The sequence below is a fragment of the Bactrocera latifrons genome, unplaced genomic scaffold (assembly GCF_001853355.1).
Source record: "Bactrocera latifrons isolate USDA-ARS-PBARC rearing strain unplaced genomic scaffold, ASM185335v1 scaffold_62, whole genome shotgun sequence".
In the NCBI taxonomy this organism is placed as follows: Eukaryota; Metazoa; Arthropoda; class Insecta; order Diptera; family Tephritidae; genus Bactrocera; species Bactrocera latifrons.
This window is the reverse complement of record NW_017537290.1, coordinates 423,016-437,982: the sequence shown is the minus strand read 5'-3', so window position 1 is coordinate 437,982 and position 14,967 is coordinate 423,016. Positions and strand designations below refer to the sequence as shown.

Here is a 14,967-nt window from a genome sequence, read left to right as displayed (position 1 = left end):
AATGGAGTTTTCAAAATTGCTGGGATTTAATCTAATGAAGCTTTTGCATAGTTTCGTGAACGTCAGCGAAATATGGATGTACTGACCAAAGAACAGGAAAAGGTAGAAACCTGCTCGGAAGATGGACGCGGAATATTCCATCGGTGGCCACACTATTTGAGGACTCGCAATAATTCGTGTAGTGAAGTGACTACTTGGAAAAGGGCCGATTCAACGCCAAATTTCCACAAAACAGCATCTTACAACGTGATAGTAAGGGTCACATCTTCGACGTCGCCACGGTCTCTCGTGAAACAACATATCCTCCAGTACATCGTCTAAAAATAAGGATTATGTGAAATTTACCGAAAACAACTTTCAGCGCGTTATGGCCGAAATTACAGTCGAAATGTTACAACCTGTTACCGAAAATTGGTGTAAATTGAAGTGAAATATGACATTTTGACCAAATTGCAGTGTTTTATTTCAATTTAACATCACATCATTCCCGTTGGTAGACTCGTTTATAAAATTTAGAAGTTTATGTGCAAAGTATGATTAAAAACAACACTAATTATGGTATACCATATTTAATTGCCCGTTATTTGCGTCACGCAATAAAATTTCCTTTAAATTCAGTTTCCATAAATAACGGTTATATTTAGCACCTGGCAACAATGCATACTTACAAGTATGTTAATTTCGTGTTGTATTGTATTTGTATTTTAAGCAGAGCAGAAAACAGTTAATTAGCTGGTGGTGCTTGTAAATTTGCAACACTGACTGCCAACAAGTTAACACAATAAATATACGAGGAAATATACATATGTATGTATGTAAATACTGCTGAATATTGCTGAAAAAAATATTGAGCGTCTACGTGCTGGTACGCGCCGTACTAAATTTAGCACAAACACCGAATGAGCGAAATCACTTTTTTACGAGTAAACGTTTATCACAGCCTTAATTTTCGGAAATTACCGCGAAAACGTAAATGGCCGAAAACAAAAACGAATAAATCTGAAAATACAGCAACAAAAAACGTGTGACGTTAGTATCACACGAAATACCGGTATGATCTGCCAAAGAAAAATAAAAGCATGCAGTAGTCACAACAACAAGGCGCTTTCAAAAAAAAAAAACACTTGAAAAATACACAATTTACCTACTGTCTAATTCGGTTGCGGCAAAATAAAAGAAAAAATTAATCAATAAATTGAAAATGAAGAAAAGAAAATCAGCAGCAATTGACCCAAGCAGCGGCACACGAATGTTTCTTTCCGCTGAAAGCCGCTACCTTCTACGTCATCCGCCAAGCATGCGTATTCAGATAACAATGCAGGCCAATTGAAAAGTCCCCGGTCCAACATAGTAAAATACATTTTTTTGCCAAATCCATTTTTTTCTTCAACATAGTTTGATTGATAAACGTGGAATGCACCGCGATTTTAAGTCTATTGTGTCCTCTATTAAATCAGAGAGACTCACCTAGCTTCAGCAGCTTGACAAAGTTTTTTTACTATTTACCTATTTGGAAACATGGATCCAAGGGCTTTCGACCTGTGTCTGCAGACTGTTGTGCAGACGACTAGAAGGTATTCTGGTGTTTCAGGCTCCCTGTCGCAGAACCGGCAATTTATACTTCGTCAGCTTACAGTGGCCAGTAAGCAGTAGCCTTACTTTATATCTAGGGAGGTTGATTGCATATTTAAACTTGATGAGATTATAGCCCCTGTTAGCAACTTGTCATGCCGCTTGCCATGTATTTGTTGTCAATACCTCTCTCTGTCTACTCCTTGTTCCTTGCGGAGCAGCTTCTTTATGATATGGGGACCCACCGCGATGAAAGGATCAGGTCCTACCATATTAGTAGAGGCTGTAGAGCGGGCGAGCTCATCAACCAGTTCGTTCCCGGCTATACCTTTATGACCGGGCACCCAAATGAGGTGTACTTGTTTACGTACCGCTAGGCTATTCAGCCGCTTTCTACACTCCTGCAGCATTATAGATTTAATTTCATAGGAGAAGATTACTATGAGTGCCGTTTGACTATGGTTATACATTCGTTACGATGATTGTGTTGGAGTTCGACTTATGGCAAAAACTTCTAACTGAAAAATGCTTGGAAAACTTCCCATAGGTATGGAGAATTTGGAGCGTGCTCCTGCGAACCCTGCTCCGATTTCCTACGACATTTTCGAGCCGTCGTTGTACCGCAACGTACTATGCCCCAGCAGCAGCTCGAGAGTGGCCGGACACTTATCAGTTGACCTGTTAAGTTCGTATACGAACTTATCCATTAAAATCAATTTTTGAAGAACATAAAAGCCGCTATATTTGTTAAAAATAACTAACGCAAGACGATGGATTTTTGTACTTATATCGGCCGAGACTGCCCCGACGCATACCAGCTGGCTGTCGCAATAGATCAATTGTCGCTAATTTGTTGCTATTTGACAGAAAAGAAACGCGTGAGCAATAACTAAAATTAAATAAAAAACGTTTCCTAATTTCTAGTATGTCTGTGGTGCTTTTTTATTCAACGCTAGCAACATGAGAGTCGAAACTGCAGAAGTAATGATTTCTGATCTTTACAGAAACTCTCGCATGTTTCACAATTTACAGAATGTAAAATATATTCAGGTGGTAACACATGCCAGTCTCACTATCTAAGATATTTAAATTGAATTTTGGCGAACGAATAAGGGAAGATATTGCTTGGTCCCCACTAAACCGCCACATTAGACCATCTCTTTTATTATTGAATGTTTACTCTGCAAAATTTAAGCAAGCGGTCGAAAAACTTTAAGCGACTTTCGTAGAATGTTCTCGTTAACTTTAACCCGAACTTTGTTAATACTTCAAAGGAATTTTTCGCGATACTCTTGAATTTTTGTAAGTATTTTAAATGAGTAAAAATTAGAAAAGTTAGAAATCAAAATAAATTTAAATTTAAAATTACGGAATTATACGAGGAAATTATAAGGGAAAATATGGAGCCGGGTTTTGAGTAAAAAAGAATATAATTATAAAGTCCATTAGATTGCTAGATAAATTATTTTAGCCTCAAGACACCTGTACTGAAACCTCTTCACCCTGATTTTGCAGACATAGTTCGAAGATATTCTGAAAATTACTCGTGTAAGTGAGGCGATATGTAAATACAACAAAAAACCTGCCAACCACTATATATGGGGCTTTCACTAGATACAAATTGTTCAGTAATTATGTAGCACAGTGTATGCGCACCTACAACAATAGAACAACAATCAGTATAAGCACATTTTAGACAGTTGCACTAATTGACTTTGCCGCAATGACGACGATAAAATAAGATAAAAATGATTGTAAAAAAAAAAAAATTAGCAACGAAAATCAACAAATTAGTTCTACACATAAGTCCGAACAAATATTTACATATGTATGTATCTATAGGGCATCACGTATATATGTGTATATTAGGGTGGGTCAAAAAACGAATGCTTTTGTTTTCGCTTCGTACGCTGAAAAATTGGTTGATATACATCGCTAGCAAAGGCTTTTAATTGTAACGTTCCTTTTCACCCACCCTAATGTGCATTTATCTCGAAAATAAATACCAGTAAAGAATATGTTTATAAGTATGATTAAATATAAACAATTTATTCACTTGTAGACACCAGTATTTGTACTTAAATAACGTACACAGTTGTACTTTTAGTTTTAATAAGAAAAAGGTGCGATTGTTTATTTAGTTGATTGATTTAACTTAATAAATTAGAATGTGATAAGTTCAAGATCTCAGCTAATCAGACCGCATAAACATTGCGGTACTTCTTCCGAAAAGAGAAAAGTACTAAATAGGTGAGTCTGGTGTCCTCGTTCGCGAAAAGCTCAAATGTTGAAACAAATAGGCACAATTCGATACTTTTAACGTTCCCGCTCGCTCTACAAGGCAGTTTAGACCCTTACTTTTAAAATTTGCTAGAACAAATTTTGAGCTAAGCGAACCATTCCGCCGCATATGTCATGATTTCAATTCTCAATCCAGCACATTCGATCTATCAGACTCACTCTTTACCATTAAACAAATTATTTTATCTACTCTTAACAAGTAACATTCAAAAATTATAAACTTTAATTTTAATTCTTAATTTTGGCTGTTGAAATTTTTGTTTCTGTAGCTCAGCAGCTTAAGATCGCAACGCTCAAAACTCTCTTGCCTTTTATGACTCGGCTATTTCCGCTCGTTCGCGGATTGCGCCCCTCGCGTCGGTTGGGCGGGAGGAGGGTAATCGTTGGGTATTATTATTATTTAAGACTTTTTTCTCAACGTTTGGTTAGCAGCCTCTGCCAATTAAGTTTTGGATAACTTGATCAAAACTCCTTCTCTCGGTAAAGAACCCCTTTTTTAAACAGAACTTAAGTGGCTGACTGATGCTAACCAAACATTAAGAAAACGACGAGGAAAACTCGAAAAATTTAATCTGGAGAATACGGTGAATTCGGAAGCAATTCGAAACCCAATACATAGACTTTTGGTGTTGTTTTCATTGACTTGTGACACGCAGCATTGTCATGAAAGGTCACTTTTTCTTTCAAATGCGGCCGTTTCTAGGCGATAACGCTTTGTAAAAGTCGCTATTAAAGATTCTTCCTTTTTCAAGGTAGTCAGTAAAATTTATTCCATGCGCATCTCATAATACAAACGCCATAACTTTGTCAACAGATTGTTGCGTTTTTCCACGCTTTGGAGCGGGTTCATCGGGTACAGTCCACTCGAAATGAGCCCGCGCTGCACGCATTTTGTACAGAGCTTTCTCATTCCCAAATATTCGAGACTGATATGAAGTACACATTCAGTTGATGTTCTTAGAGTTACTGCTATTTCGAACAATTTCACTTTACGGTAATCCAAAATTATTTTGTGGACTTTTCTTCGTCAGAAATAACCTCTTTTGGCCGTCCATTACGTTCATCGTCCTTAGTGCTCATTTCGCCTCGTTCAAACTTAGCAAACCACCTTTCAACGGTTGATTTCCGAGGTGCGGAGTCCAAATAATCTTAATCAATATAAGCTTCGATTTCAGCAATATTTTTTACCCTCAAATGCCACATGCCATATCCTTTTTAACCATTTTTTGCACAATAACAAAAGTTGCTTCACTGAATATGATATCAAAGTATAACTAAAAATCAAAGGAACTTAATTCAAATAGCGCCATCTATGTGTTAAGCCGGATACTTTTCAATTATTATAATGTTTCTTCGAGAAGAATTTCTTCAAGCTATTAGTTAGAAGAGATGTTAGCGCAAGGTCCAACGTAAGTGTTACATCCTGTTTATAAAACTGGTATAATGCGTTCGATTTGCTGCTTTCTATCCTAGACGAGTCGGTGAAGAGGCTATGAAGTGAGGCCTTATGGTAAATTTTTAGATAAGAAAACAATGGCGTGATTTTGTGTGAACTTAAAAAAATTATAATTAAAATGATAAGGATGAATTACCTATTTAACACTCTCGCTTCTATTGAGTTTTTTTATTCAAAACCTAAGAAAAAAAGCAACAACCTCGTATTTATGTAAACCATTATATATGTATTCGCATATTTATTGTGAATTTTCTATTCAATCAGTGTAAAATTCTAACATTTTCTCTCAATACCCCAGCAATAATTGCATAAAAGTGGCATCAAATAGTTACTTTGAATATTTCGCATGAATTATAGTTTAATAGTCACGGCACAAAGCCTTTCCCACAATATGAGGGTATTTATCGAACGTCAGTTGAAAAATAAATTGATTTACATGTAATTTTCCAAGTGAATACATTCGATTAGGTAAACAATATTTCTTCGGCCGGCTGAAATGAGCGAGCAAAAAATATGCTAATCAAATTTATTTATTTCGCAAAAATTGCAATTTGCTTTCGCTGACATCCACTTTGTAGAATGAATGAATAGCAATAGTTTGATAGATTGCATAAAAGAGTTGCATATACAGATGTAAGTAATCTTGTGTGTACTATAACTGCTTCAACAAAGGAAGCCACAGACACTTCTCTCAGAACTAAACTGCACTCAGAACGACCTGTTTTCATCCATTGCCACGACAGACGGGTCTAAGTAACCGGAACGGACTCGAATTTTTAACCGACCAATGACTGTCAACCCGGCACCATTCCTCGAAATGACTTCAGAAATTATTTCTACCGCTATAATACATGATTTTCTAGATAACCTATATAAAAGGTTTCCTAAAATGATTGATTTCTTCTGAGATTGTGCCGTTGCTTTGGACAAATAGCAAATTTAGTGAAGATATCTCATCAAATGAAAAAGTTTTCACACACACCAGAATACCTGAAAACGGAAATTTCACTCGGCTCTACTTTGTCGAATTATCGGACCAATTCGGAATCGAATTTCAAGACAAGCGGTCTCTTTCGGAATAAAGTAAAAGCATCTTTCACCAAAACAACGCATCGGCTTACATCTACACCGGCATCACTGCCCCATTGGTGAAATAAAGCGACGACCGGGGCAGCAGGTCTACGAAATTCCGCAGATTTCGCCCCGTGCGACTTCTTTTTGCTTCCAAACTTCTACTCACTGGCAGCAAATTTATAAAAAAAAAGTATCAATTTCCCAAAATAATATGGAATTAAGAGATTTTCGTATGTTCTGCACCGCCATACCCACGTGATACTGCCACATAGGCAACCGCCAAAGGTAATCGATCAAAAAGTTAAGTGACAGCGCCAAAACTGTAGACTTCCAGCAAAAAGAACCGAAAAGGAAAACGTTTGCCAACATTAAAAAGGGCGGTGCATGAAAGTGCCAGCACTTTGGCAATGTCGTATTTACATTTGAATATTGCAAGCGAAATTAATTTCAAACTTAATTTCATTTATTTGAGTTTGCACAAGTAGTTAACACGTTTCAAAAGCACGTTCAGAGACAGTGTATGCAAATAGTACGAATGGCACTAGTATGAAGTGCCGATACGTATGCCTGAGCGGCTGTGTATGTATGTGTGTAGGGATTTAAGTAATGACATATACCAGCTGAACAAATTTGACCTGGACTGGTTACCCTGAACAGTGTTCAGTTTGACATGAAGTTTATAACACCTAGAAGTAGACTTCAGAGACCCTATAATATATATATATTAGATTGTCAAAAAAGTCTTGCGGTATTTCTTGCGGTATTTTTATTGAATTTTCAATTGTTCACACAATTTTTTTTGATGACTCATGCCCAGCTCTTGACGGATGCTACGGCTGCTCTCTTTCGACCAATTCAGCGATTTTATCGCAATTTTCTACGACAGGCCTTCCGACCACCTCTACACCAGAACGAAAACGTTGAAATCGTCGTTGTGCGGTGGAAAAGGGAAATTGTATCGGGTCCGTAAAGTGCACAAATTTTATTGGCGGCTTGAGATAGATTTTTGCCTTTATCGTAGTAGTACTGTAAAATATGCCATATTTTCTCTTTATTTTGCTCCATGTTTGCGACGGTATAACTCACGAACGACTTAAAAGAAACAACAATCAATCAAACACGTGTTAGCTTTCCAAAAAGTCATAGCATGACCCGATGCGACTATTAAAACTTAGAACTACGCGCTCTCAGCGCCAACTAGCGAAAATACCGCTAGAATGTGTGTATGTATATATGATGATCGACATGACAGGTTGAGTCGATTTAGTCATGTCCATCTGTCTGTATGTAGCCGAACCCGTCCCTCAGATTTTGAGATATCAAATTGAAATCTGTACTTTTCTCCCCAAAGAGCTGCTCATATAGCCGTCATAGAAACTGAAGATCGAAATCAAGTGCTTGTATGGAAAATTATTTCACTTGACGATATATTTTGAACAAATTGAAGCAAAACCTTGGCTTGATGGCTAGCTTGCGGTCACTGCCCAGGAAAATAAACCATCAAGCATTATTACGCTAAGTTTAGACATAGTAAAATGAACACATAACACGCTGAACCCAGTGAACGCCCAAAAGACATCAGAAAAGGTCCACAAAATAATTTTGGATGGCCGTAAAGTGAAGTTGTTCGAGATAGCAGGTACTCTAAAGATATCAACTGAAAGTGTACTTCATAGCAATTACGAATATTTGGGTATAAGAAAGCTCTGGGCAGAATGGGTACCGCATGAATTCAATTTTGACCAAAAACAACGACGAGTTGATGTTTCGGACAAGATTGAGATGTTCAAGTGTAATAAACTCGAATTTTTGCATTCAAAATGTGACAATGGATGAAACATGTATCCATCATTTCACTCCGAGGTCCAATCAACAGTCATCCGAGTGGACTGAATACGATCAACCCGCCCCAAAGCGCGGAAAGTCGCAACAGTCGGCTGGCAGGGTTATGGCGTCTATATTTAGGAATGCACATGGATAGTTTTATCGACTGGAAAAAAGAAGGACCATGTGAATGAAAACGATGGCACAAATACATCAGTTTACCTCGAATTGCTTTCGAATTGATAGATCTGGCCCTAAGTGACTATTTCCTGTTCTTAGATCTCAAAAATTTGCTCGCAGGGAAGAAAGTTTCATCGAATGAAGAAGTGATCGCCGAAAATGAGGCACATTTTTAATCAAAGGGCAAATGGTACTATAAAAATGTTAGCGAAAAGTTGAAGGGTCGCAGTAAGCAGTATATCACCCTTCAAGGGAACTATGTTGAATAAAAAAACGAATATTGCCAAAAAACTTACTTTTATTATTGTAGGCAGGGGACTCTTCAATTGACTGAAGTACATGAAAATATACTTCTTTCATCAGTCAGGGTCAAATTTGATCATACAGTATATGTGAAAATATTAGATGTGCTTTCGTGTGTGTGTATGCTTATGCAATAGAGGTGCTCAGGAACAGTATCCAACTAACTTTCGCTAAATCATCTAGATTGGCGCCATATATACATACATACATACATATGTAGGTGTCAAGTACATACTCACACATACATATGTATTTACATGTATATACACATTCATCACGCACACAAGTTTTGTGGCAAAAGTCAGTTGTAACTGTGAACCTTGAATTCTCCAGAAACAAGTGTATATAAGCTGGTGCTGCTGCTCTTGATGGTGTCACCAGCAACTGGCTATCGTTACAGCTGACTGACAGTCACACTGACAATTGCTCCACAAACAAGCACCCTGTATGGCTTAGCAAGTTGAATGTGCGCTTGTGTGTGTATGTGTGTTTGCATGCAAAAGTTACTTCGAAATAATAAAATTTTCGAGCAACTGGCAGGCAGTCAACAACAACAACAATCACATTGCTACTCATTTGTTTACCACATGCCACGGACAGGCGTCAACGGCAGATAATTTACTGGCCCGAAAGTATTTCACTGAAATTTTAAAACGTTAACAAAAGAAGAACAAGAATAAGAAGAGAATAGCAAAAAAGTTGAATCGATCTGCCACACTGCTTTATACAGCTATTTTTGTTTGTTTGTTTGCAAAATATACTCTGTCGGCTTTTGCTTTCCACTTTTTCCGTATATTCGTATATTGTTTGTGCGTTTGTGTAGTCATTTTCTCACAACTTTGCTACTTAAATTTCGCCTCCGAACGCGTGTAAGTGTGCTAGCGCAGCTGTTAGCCGTGAATGAAGCCTATGAAAGGTGAGAAAACTTTTCGCAAACTTGTGACGCAATCATTCTGCGGTGTACAAAGCGTCTCCCTTCAGGGACTTGCGGAAATATTGTGGGGAGTTGGCGAAAATCGGATTACGATAATGAGGTGAAAGTGAAACTTATTGCGATTCCTTTGCAGTCTGCTAAGCTCATTTCAGGCAAGTGAAATCAAGGGAAATTCGCGGAAAAGTAAAATATGTAGCTGTGGGCGGAGCGAGCTACTGGTTTGATGCAGAAAAAATAACCTAATAAAAAACGCACTGATATGTGAAGTCTCGTTATAGGTATCCAGTTCCTGGAAACAGTTGACACTCGAAGCAGCAGCATTATAGTGGGAGGACACCCAAGACAAGGAAGCCAAAAGTTTTTTTAGGACTCAGCTTGGAGCAATCAGGTCTACGTACACATGACTGCCGGGTCGTTCGGGTCTACATACCCGGAACGGACACGAATTTTTTAACCAGTCAAGGACTGTCAACTCGGCAGAATTCTGCCGCTACAACAACAACAAAGAAAGAACTGTACATAATTAATTACTGATTTCAAATTTTTCTTGTTTTTATTGTTGTTTTCACAAAGTTCTTTTCCAGCTTAGGGCCTAACAACTTAGAAATATTTCAATTGATTGAATGCATGCTAATAATATTAATACTAGCTTTCAATCCATCTGCCACAGACGAATATGGTTTCCCTGTTGTTGTTGCTATTGATTGGTATTATGAATAAATTGCTTCACTATTTTTGTTGTTATTATGGCACTGAAATGAAAAATTGTGAATTCTTTTTTTTCAAGTGCAAGTTGTTTTGAGATTTCCATGTCCATACGTCAGCAACAGCAATGGAAATCAACAACGCTGGTAGTAATATTAGCTAAAACAGCAAAAACAACACACACACTCTAGGCATTCCAATCACAGAAATTGTACGAGTTATTTTTCATTTCATAATAAGTGTTTGGTATTTCTGTTTTGCGTCTTCGTCGAAAGTTTTTTCCGTTCCAATGCTGGAAATTTATGACCTTTGATGTCAATATCACAAACGTAGCGGGTAATCGAAATGAGGCGACTGTGCACATAATTAAATACATATTGCTTTGAAAATGTTGTGATTTTGCTTCTGCTAGTTTTCATCAAACGTGTGGGTGAGTATGTAGGATTCAGTGTATAGTCCCCAATTAACTTTTACTAGTGATAATTAGCAGCATGGCTATCAAATGCAACAACATAAAGTATTTTTAAATTTATAATAATATCATTAGGCAGCAGCAACTTTTAAATATATTTAAATACTGAAATACTTAAAGAGCGAAGTCTTGGTGTTCGATGCATACACCCAAAAACTATCGCTATTAGTTTCCTTTGCCATAGTTTTCTTTCCCGTTTGTAAATTAATTAATTATAAATAGAGGCAAATATTATTTGTGAACTGTTGAAGGCTGTAAAATATTATGTTATTTATATCTTGTTATTATTATTTTATTCCTGTAATCTGTTTTTAATTTCTTGCAGTTCATTTGCAAAAGATGTCGATAAGGTAACACTGATTATTTGACAGTTTGTAAATATTTTGTTATTATTAAATAAATAGAATGGAACAATAATTTAAAAATTAAATTAAAACCATATTTTTGCACTAGATATTGTAAAATAAATGTGTACAAGCGAATAAGTGAAGTGTTAATGTATATAAAAGTGCAAAATATTTATAAGCGTAAAATTAATATTAAAACGAAAAAATACGTACTTCAAATAGTTGATATTATCAACTCTAAACCCAAATATATATACATATATTGAAAACTATGAGTTTCCGGTTATAAATATACATATTCTTGATCTGAAGAACCTCTTTTATACGAACATATCAATTATTCCCGGTATCCTGCCGCGGTATTCTAAAGCCGATCCTTATTATTATTGTTCCTGCAATATATGCTCGCATTCGCTATCTATAAAAATTACTGTAATGTATTTGTACATAAATGCAATTTTCTGTTTACATATTTCAATTAATTTATTAACAGCCTTTTTACTAATAACTAACTACATAAGTAATCACTTAAACGATTTCACTGCCAATTATATGCGAAATGTTTTTTCGGCATTGTAATCCAAATTACAGTTGGCCATGCGTCCATTTAATGATATCTTTGTTAAAAAATGTTTCCCCCATTATACCAGCAACACTAACATAAACACTGTAGTTTCAGCTGTCATGCATAAATATGTACATGTACATATGTATATATTAATAGGTGTATTTATAGAACTCGATTGAAATTATTTTAAGGCCAGCACATTTTTCTGCAGGCTACAAAATATAATGGAAAGGGATTACATATCGATATCAATTAGACAAATATAGCATATATGTACATAGCTGCCATTTAAACCGACCGATTCGTTCCACGTCCGTCGGGTCTACGTAACCGGAATGTACCCAGACTTTTATCCGGCCGAGGAATGTCAACTTGGAGTAATTTTGCCGCTATAACAACAACAACCGATCAAACACAAATCCTTTTTAATTTGGCAAGGTATCCCCACTACTAAATCCAAAGAAATTGTTCAGATCAGACAACTATAACATATATGTATGTATATGTATGAGGTATGTACAAAGCTGCCGTACAATTGACCAATCAAAATCAGAATAAAGATCTTTTTATACTTTTTATACAAAATTTATTATAACTTTAAGCAACACTTGTTTCTTATAAAACTCTTATGAGGACCTGCCCTTTTGCATATGGAAATCTGAAACATACAAAGCAATATTTTAATTCTATTGTTGTTATTTTATTACAAAACTCCAACCACTTAAACGAAACAGCAATATGCACTGTGGAAGCTATAATATCATTAAAAAGGTAAATATTCGTTCAGGGGACAGTCTATCAGCAGTGTTCCTTAAATAATATTATAAAGTACTGAGTCTAATCAGAATGAAGCTGTGATAACGAAATCCAATTAGACCGCATTGGGTATTCTAATATGTTGTTACTTTTTATTCACTTTTACTATTTTCGCATGCGATTGCTAACAAGTTACAGAAGTCAGCAAATGTAAAATCTCAAGATACCTAGATACATATACACAAAAAAATATAGAAATGTACACATATCCAAACAGATATTCGTATGGCGACCTCAATATCATTCACACAAAATTGCATAACATCTAATATTTCTTGGTATACTACTAAATCTTAATTATTCACTTTATATTGATTTGCTGTGATGCGAAACTTTTTAAACTGACGGCAATTTGTATGCATGTGTATGCAGGAACTCACCCAGAAATCAGCTGGAGCAGGCGAAAATTTTTCTTGTGGAACTTTGCAGAAAACAGCACTAAATGAAACACTTGAAAACAGTGGTTATCTATGTTAGCTCCGATTATAATGCAAATGAAGATATTGTGTATTTAGAAAACACGGGAAATTTTTTATTCGCTCTTAGAATATTCGTGTTCTTTCCGATACACTTTTCACTTTATATATGCTTTCGTATATGTATATAACTACATCTGCAATCAACTGGATTCGCAATTTTCACTATTTAAGATTTTGCACTTGTTAAACAAATATAACACTTGGATTTGCAAAAATTTGCTTATTGTGTTGGGATACTATGAATATTCTGCACTTTACTTAGGAATCCGCAAAACTGTGCAGCTGACACCGACGACCGAATAATTTGTGTTTGCAAAATGATGAAAATTCCAAACAATTGCAAGCTGCGTTGCCAACTATGTCTTAAAAAGTGAAAGGGTAGAAATTGAGGAATAAAAGTCATAGCTAAACGGACAGTCGATAATAAACTGAAGAAATCATGAAACCTTAACCCATATTCAGATACAGCATTAGTGGTTTGTTAATGCTGTTGATATATGGCTTATAAATCCTGAAGCATTTACTCTCAGTTTTGTGGAACTTCGCTCTGTAAAGATAGCTCAATTTATTTTTTAGTTAATGGTAACAAAATCAAAGTTCGAAATTTTTTATGCAATTGTCCAAAATAACGGATTTTCTGAACAATTTTTTAGAAAGTATCTTTAAGTATACTTAACCATAAAAAGTACGAACTTTGTACACCAACATGTTGGATAGACCGTGTGTTATTTTGTTGTTTGTTTTTGTGTGAAGTTGACAATTCATAGTAGGTATGGGAAGTAAGTTACAAAGAAACAAAAATCCTAAAATGTGTTCACGAATTTTGAATATATTTCTGAACACTTACCACATTTTTTTTCAAAAATGTTCAATTTTTAGCTTTCAATTCGGGATTAAAGAATAATTTAATTTAATTTAATCATTAAATTTTATGCATTATATTTTCCAAGTGAAACCATACCAAGTAAATATATTAATTTTTCATAATGCAACACTGCAGAACAAGAGAAGTTGGTTGCAGTAGTTTGGCTGTCAACTTTAATTCTGCTTACCGTGTTTGCTTCATTTTCAGTGTTTAGAATTCAGAGTGCATAATTAAAGTAGAATTTTGAGTGAATAATAAATTAAAACTATTCATAAAGTAAATAAAACCTAGGAAAGTACAATGGCCAACGTAGAATCAATGATTGTGGAAGAGAAGTCTCACATAAAACCTATAGATCGTGAGAAGGTTTGTAGTCGGCGCCCTGTTTTTTGGTTAACCAAATTGTTTATTTCTATTGACTTACAACATATAATTTTTTTTTATTTTTTTTACAGACATGTCCGCTGTTGTTACGTGTTTTCTGCTCGACTGGTCGCCATCACTCTGTATCGGAATACATGTATGGTAATGTGCCAAGCAATGAACTACAGATATATACCTGGCAGGACGCCACACTACATGAACTCACATCGCTAGTACGAGATGTTAATCCAGATACTCGTAAAAAAGGAACTTACTTCGACTTCGCAATAGTATTTCCGAATTTCCGCAATAATCACTACCAGATGCGTGAAATCGGTGTAACCTGTACTGGTCAAAAGGGTGCAGATGATACCAAAACATTGGCACAAGCTAAATTCTGCATTGGTGACTTTCTAGACATTTCCATCACACCACCTAATCGTTTGCCGCCCATACGCCGTCAGAGACCGTACTAGTTAGCAGATAATGTATGCTGCAAGCATTATTACTTTGCTACAATACTTTACTTTTAAGGTACTTTCATTAGTGTTATTTTAATTTCGATTATTTTGCCCTTTTAAGATTTTATACAAAAAATGTGTACCATTTGAAAATTTGATAACAGACGAAGGTATAAAGTCGTTTGAGGGAAAAAGAAAAAAATAAATTAATAAAAACACAATTTCAAGTTTTAGTTTATAATTAAAG

The 14,967-nt window shown here is 35.7% G+C and overlaps 2 protein-coding genes across 3 annotated transcripts in view; one reads left to right on the top strand and one right to left on the bottom strand.

Annotated features, from left to right (window-relative positions):
* The window catches only part of LOC108975146 (protein sarah), a 55,891-nt gene extending 42,519 nt beyond the window's left edge, over positions 1-13,372 (bottom strand). The window contains exon 1 of one of the 2 annotated variants that reach the window (XM_018943454.1): positions 12,933-13,372. The gene's annotated coding sequence lies outside the window, so the exon portion shown is untranslated. The remainder of the gene's footprint in view (positions 1-12,932) is intronic. The other variant, XM_018943453.1, reaches the window with a different exon arrangement.
* Positions 13,373-14,062: 690 nt separating this feature from the next.
* LOC108975187 (histone deacetylase complex subunit SAP18) lies at positions 14,063-14,961 on the top strand. Its single transcript, XM_018943527.1, has 2 exons — positions 14,063-14,262; positions 14,352-14,961. Exons 1-2 carry the CDS (start codon positions 14,197-14,199, stop codon positions 14,733-14,735), a joined length of 450 nt encoding a protein of 149 aa, XP_018799072.1. The 5' UTR covers positions 14,063-14,196; the 3' UTR covers positions 14,736-14,961.
* The last annotated feature ends 6 nt before the right edge of the window (positions 14,962-14,967 follow it).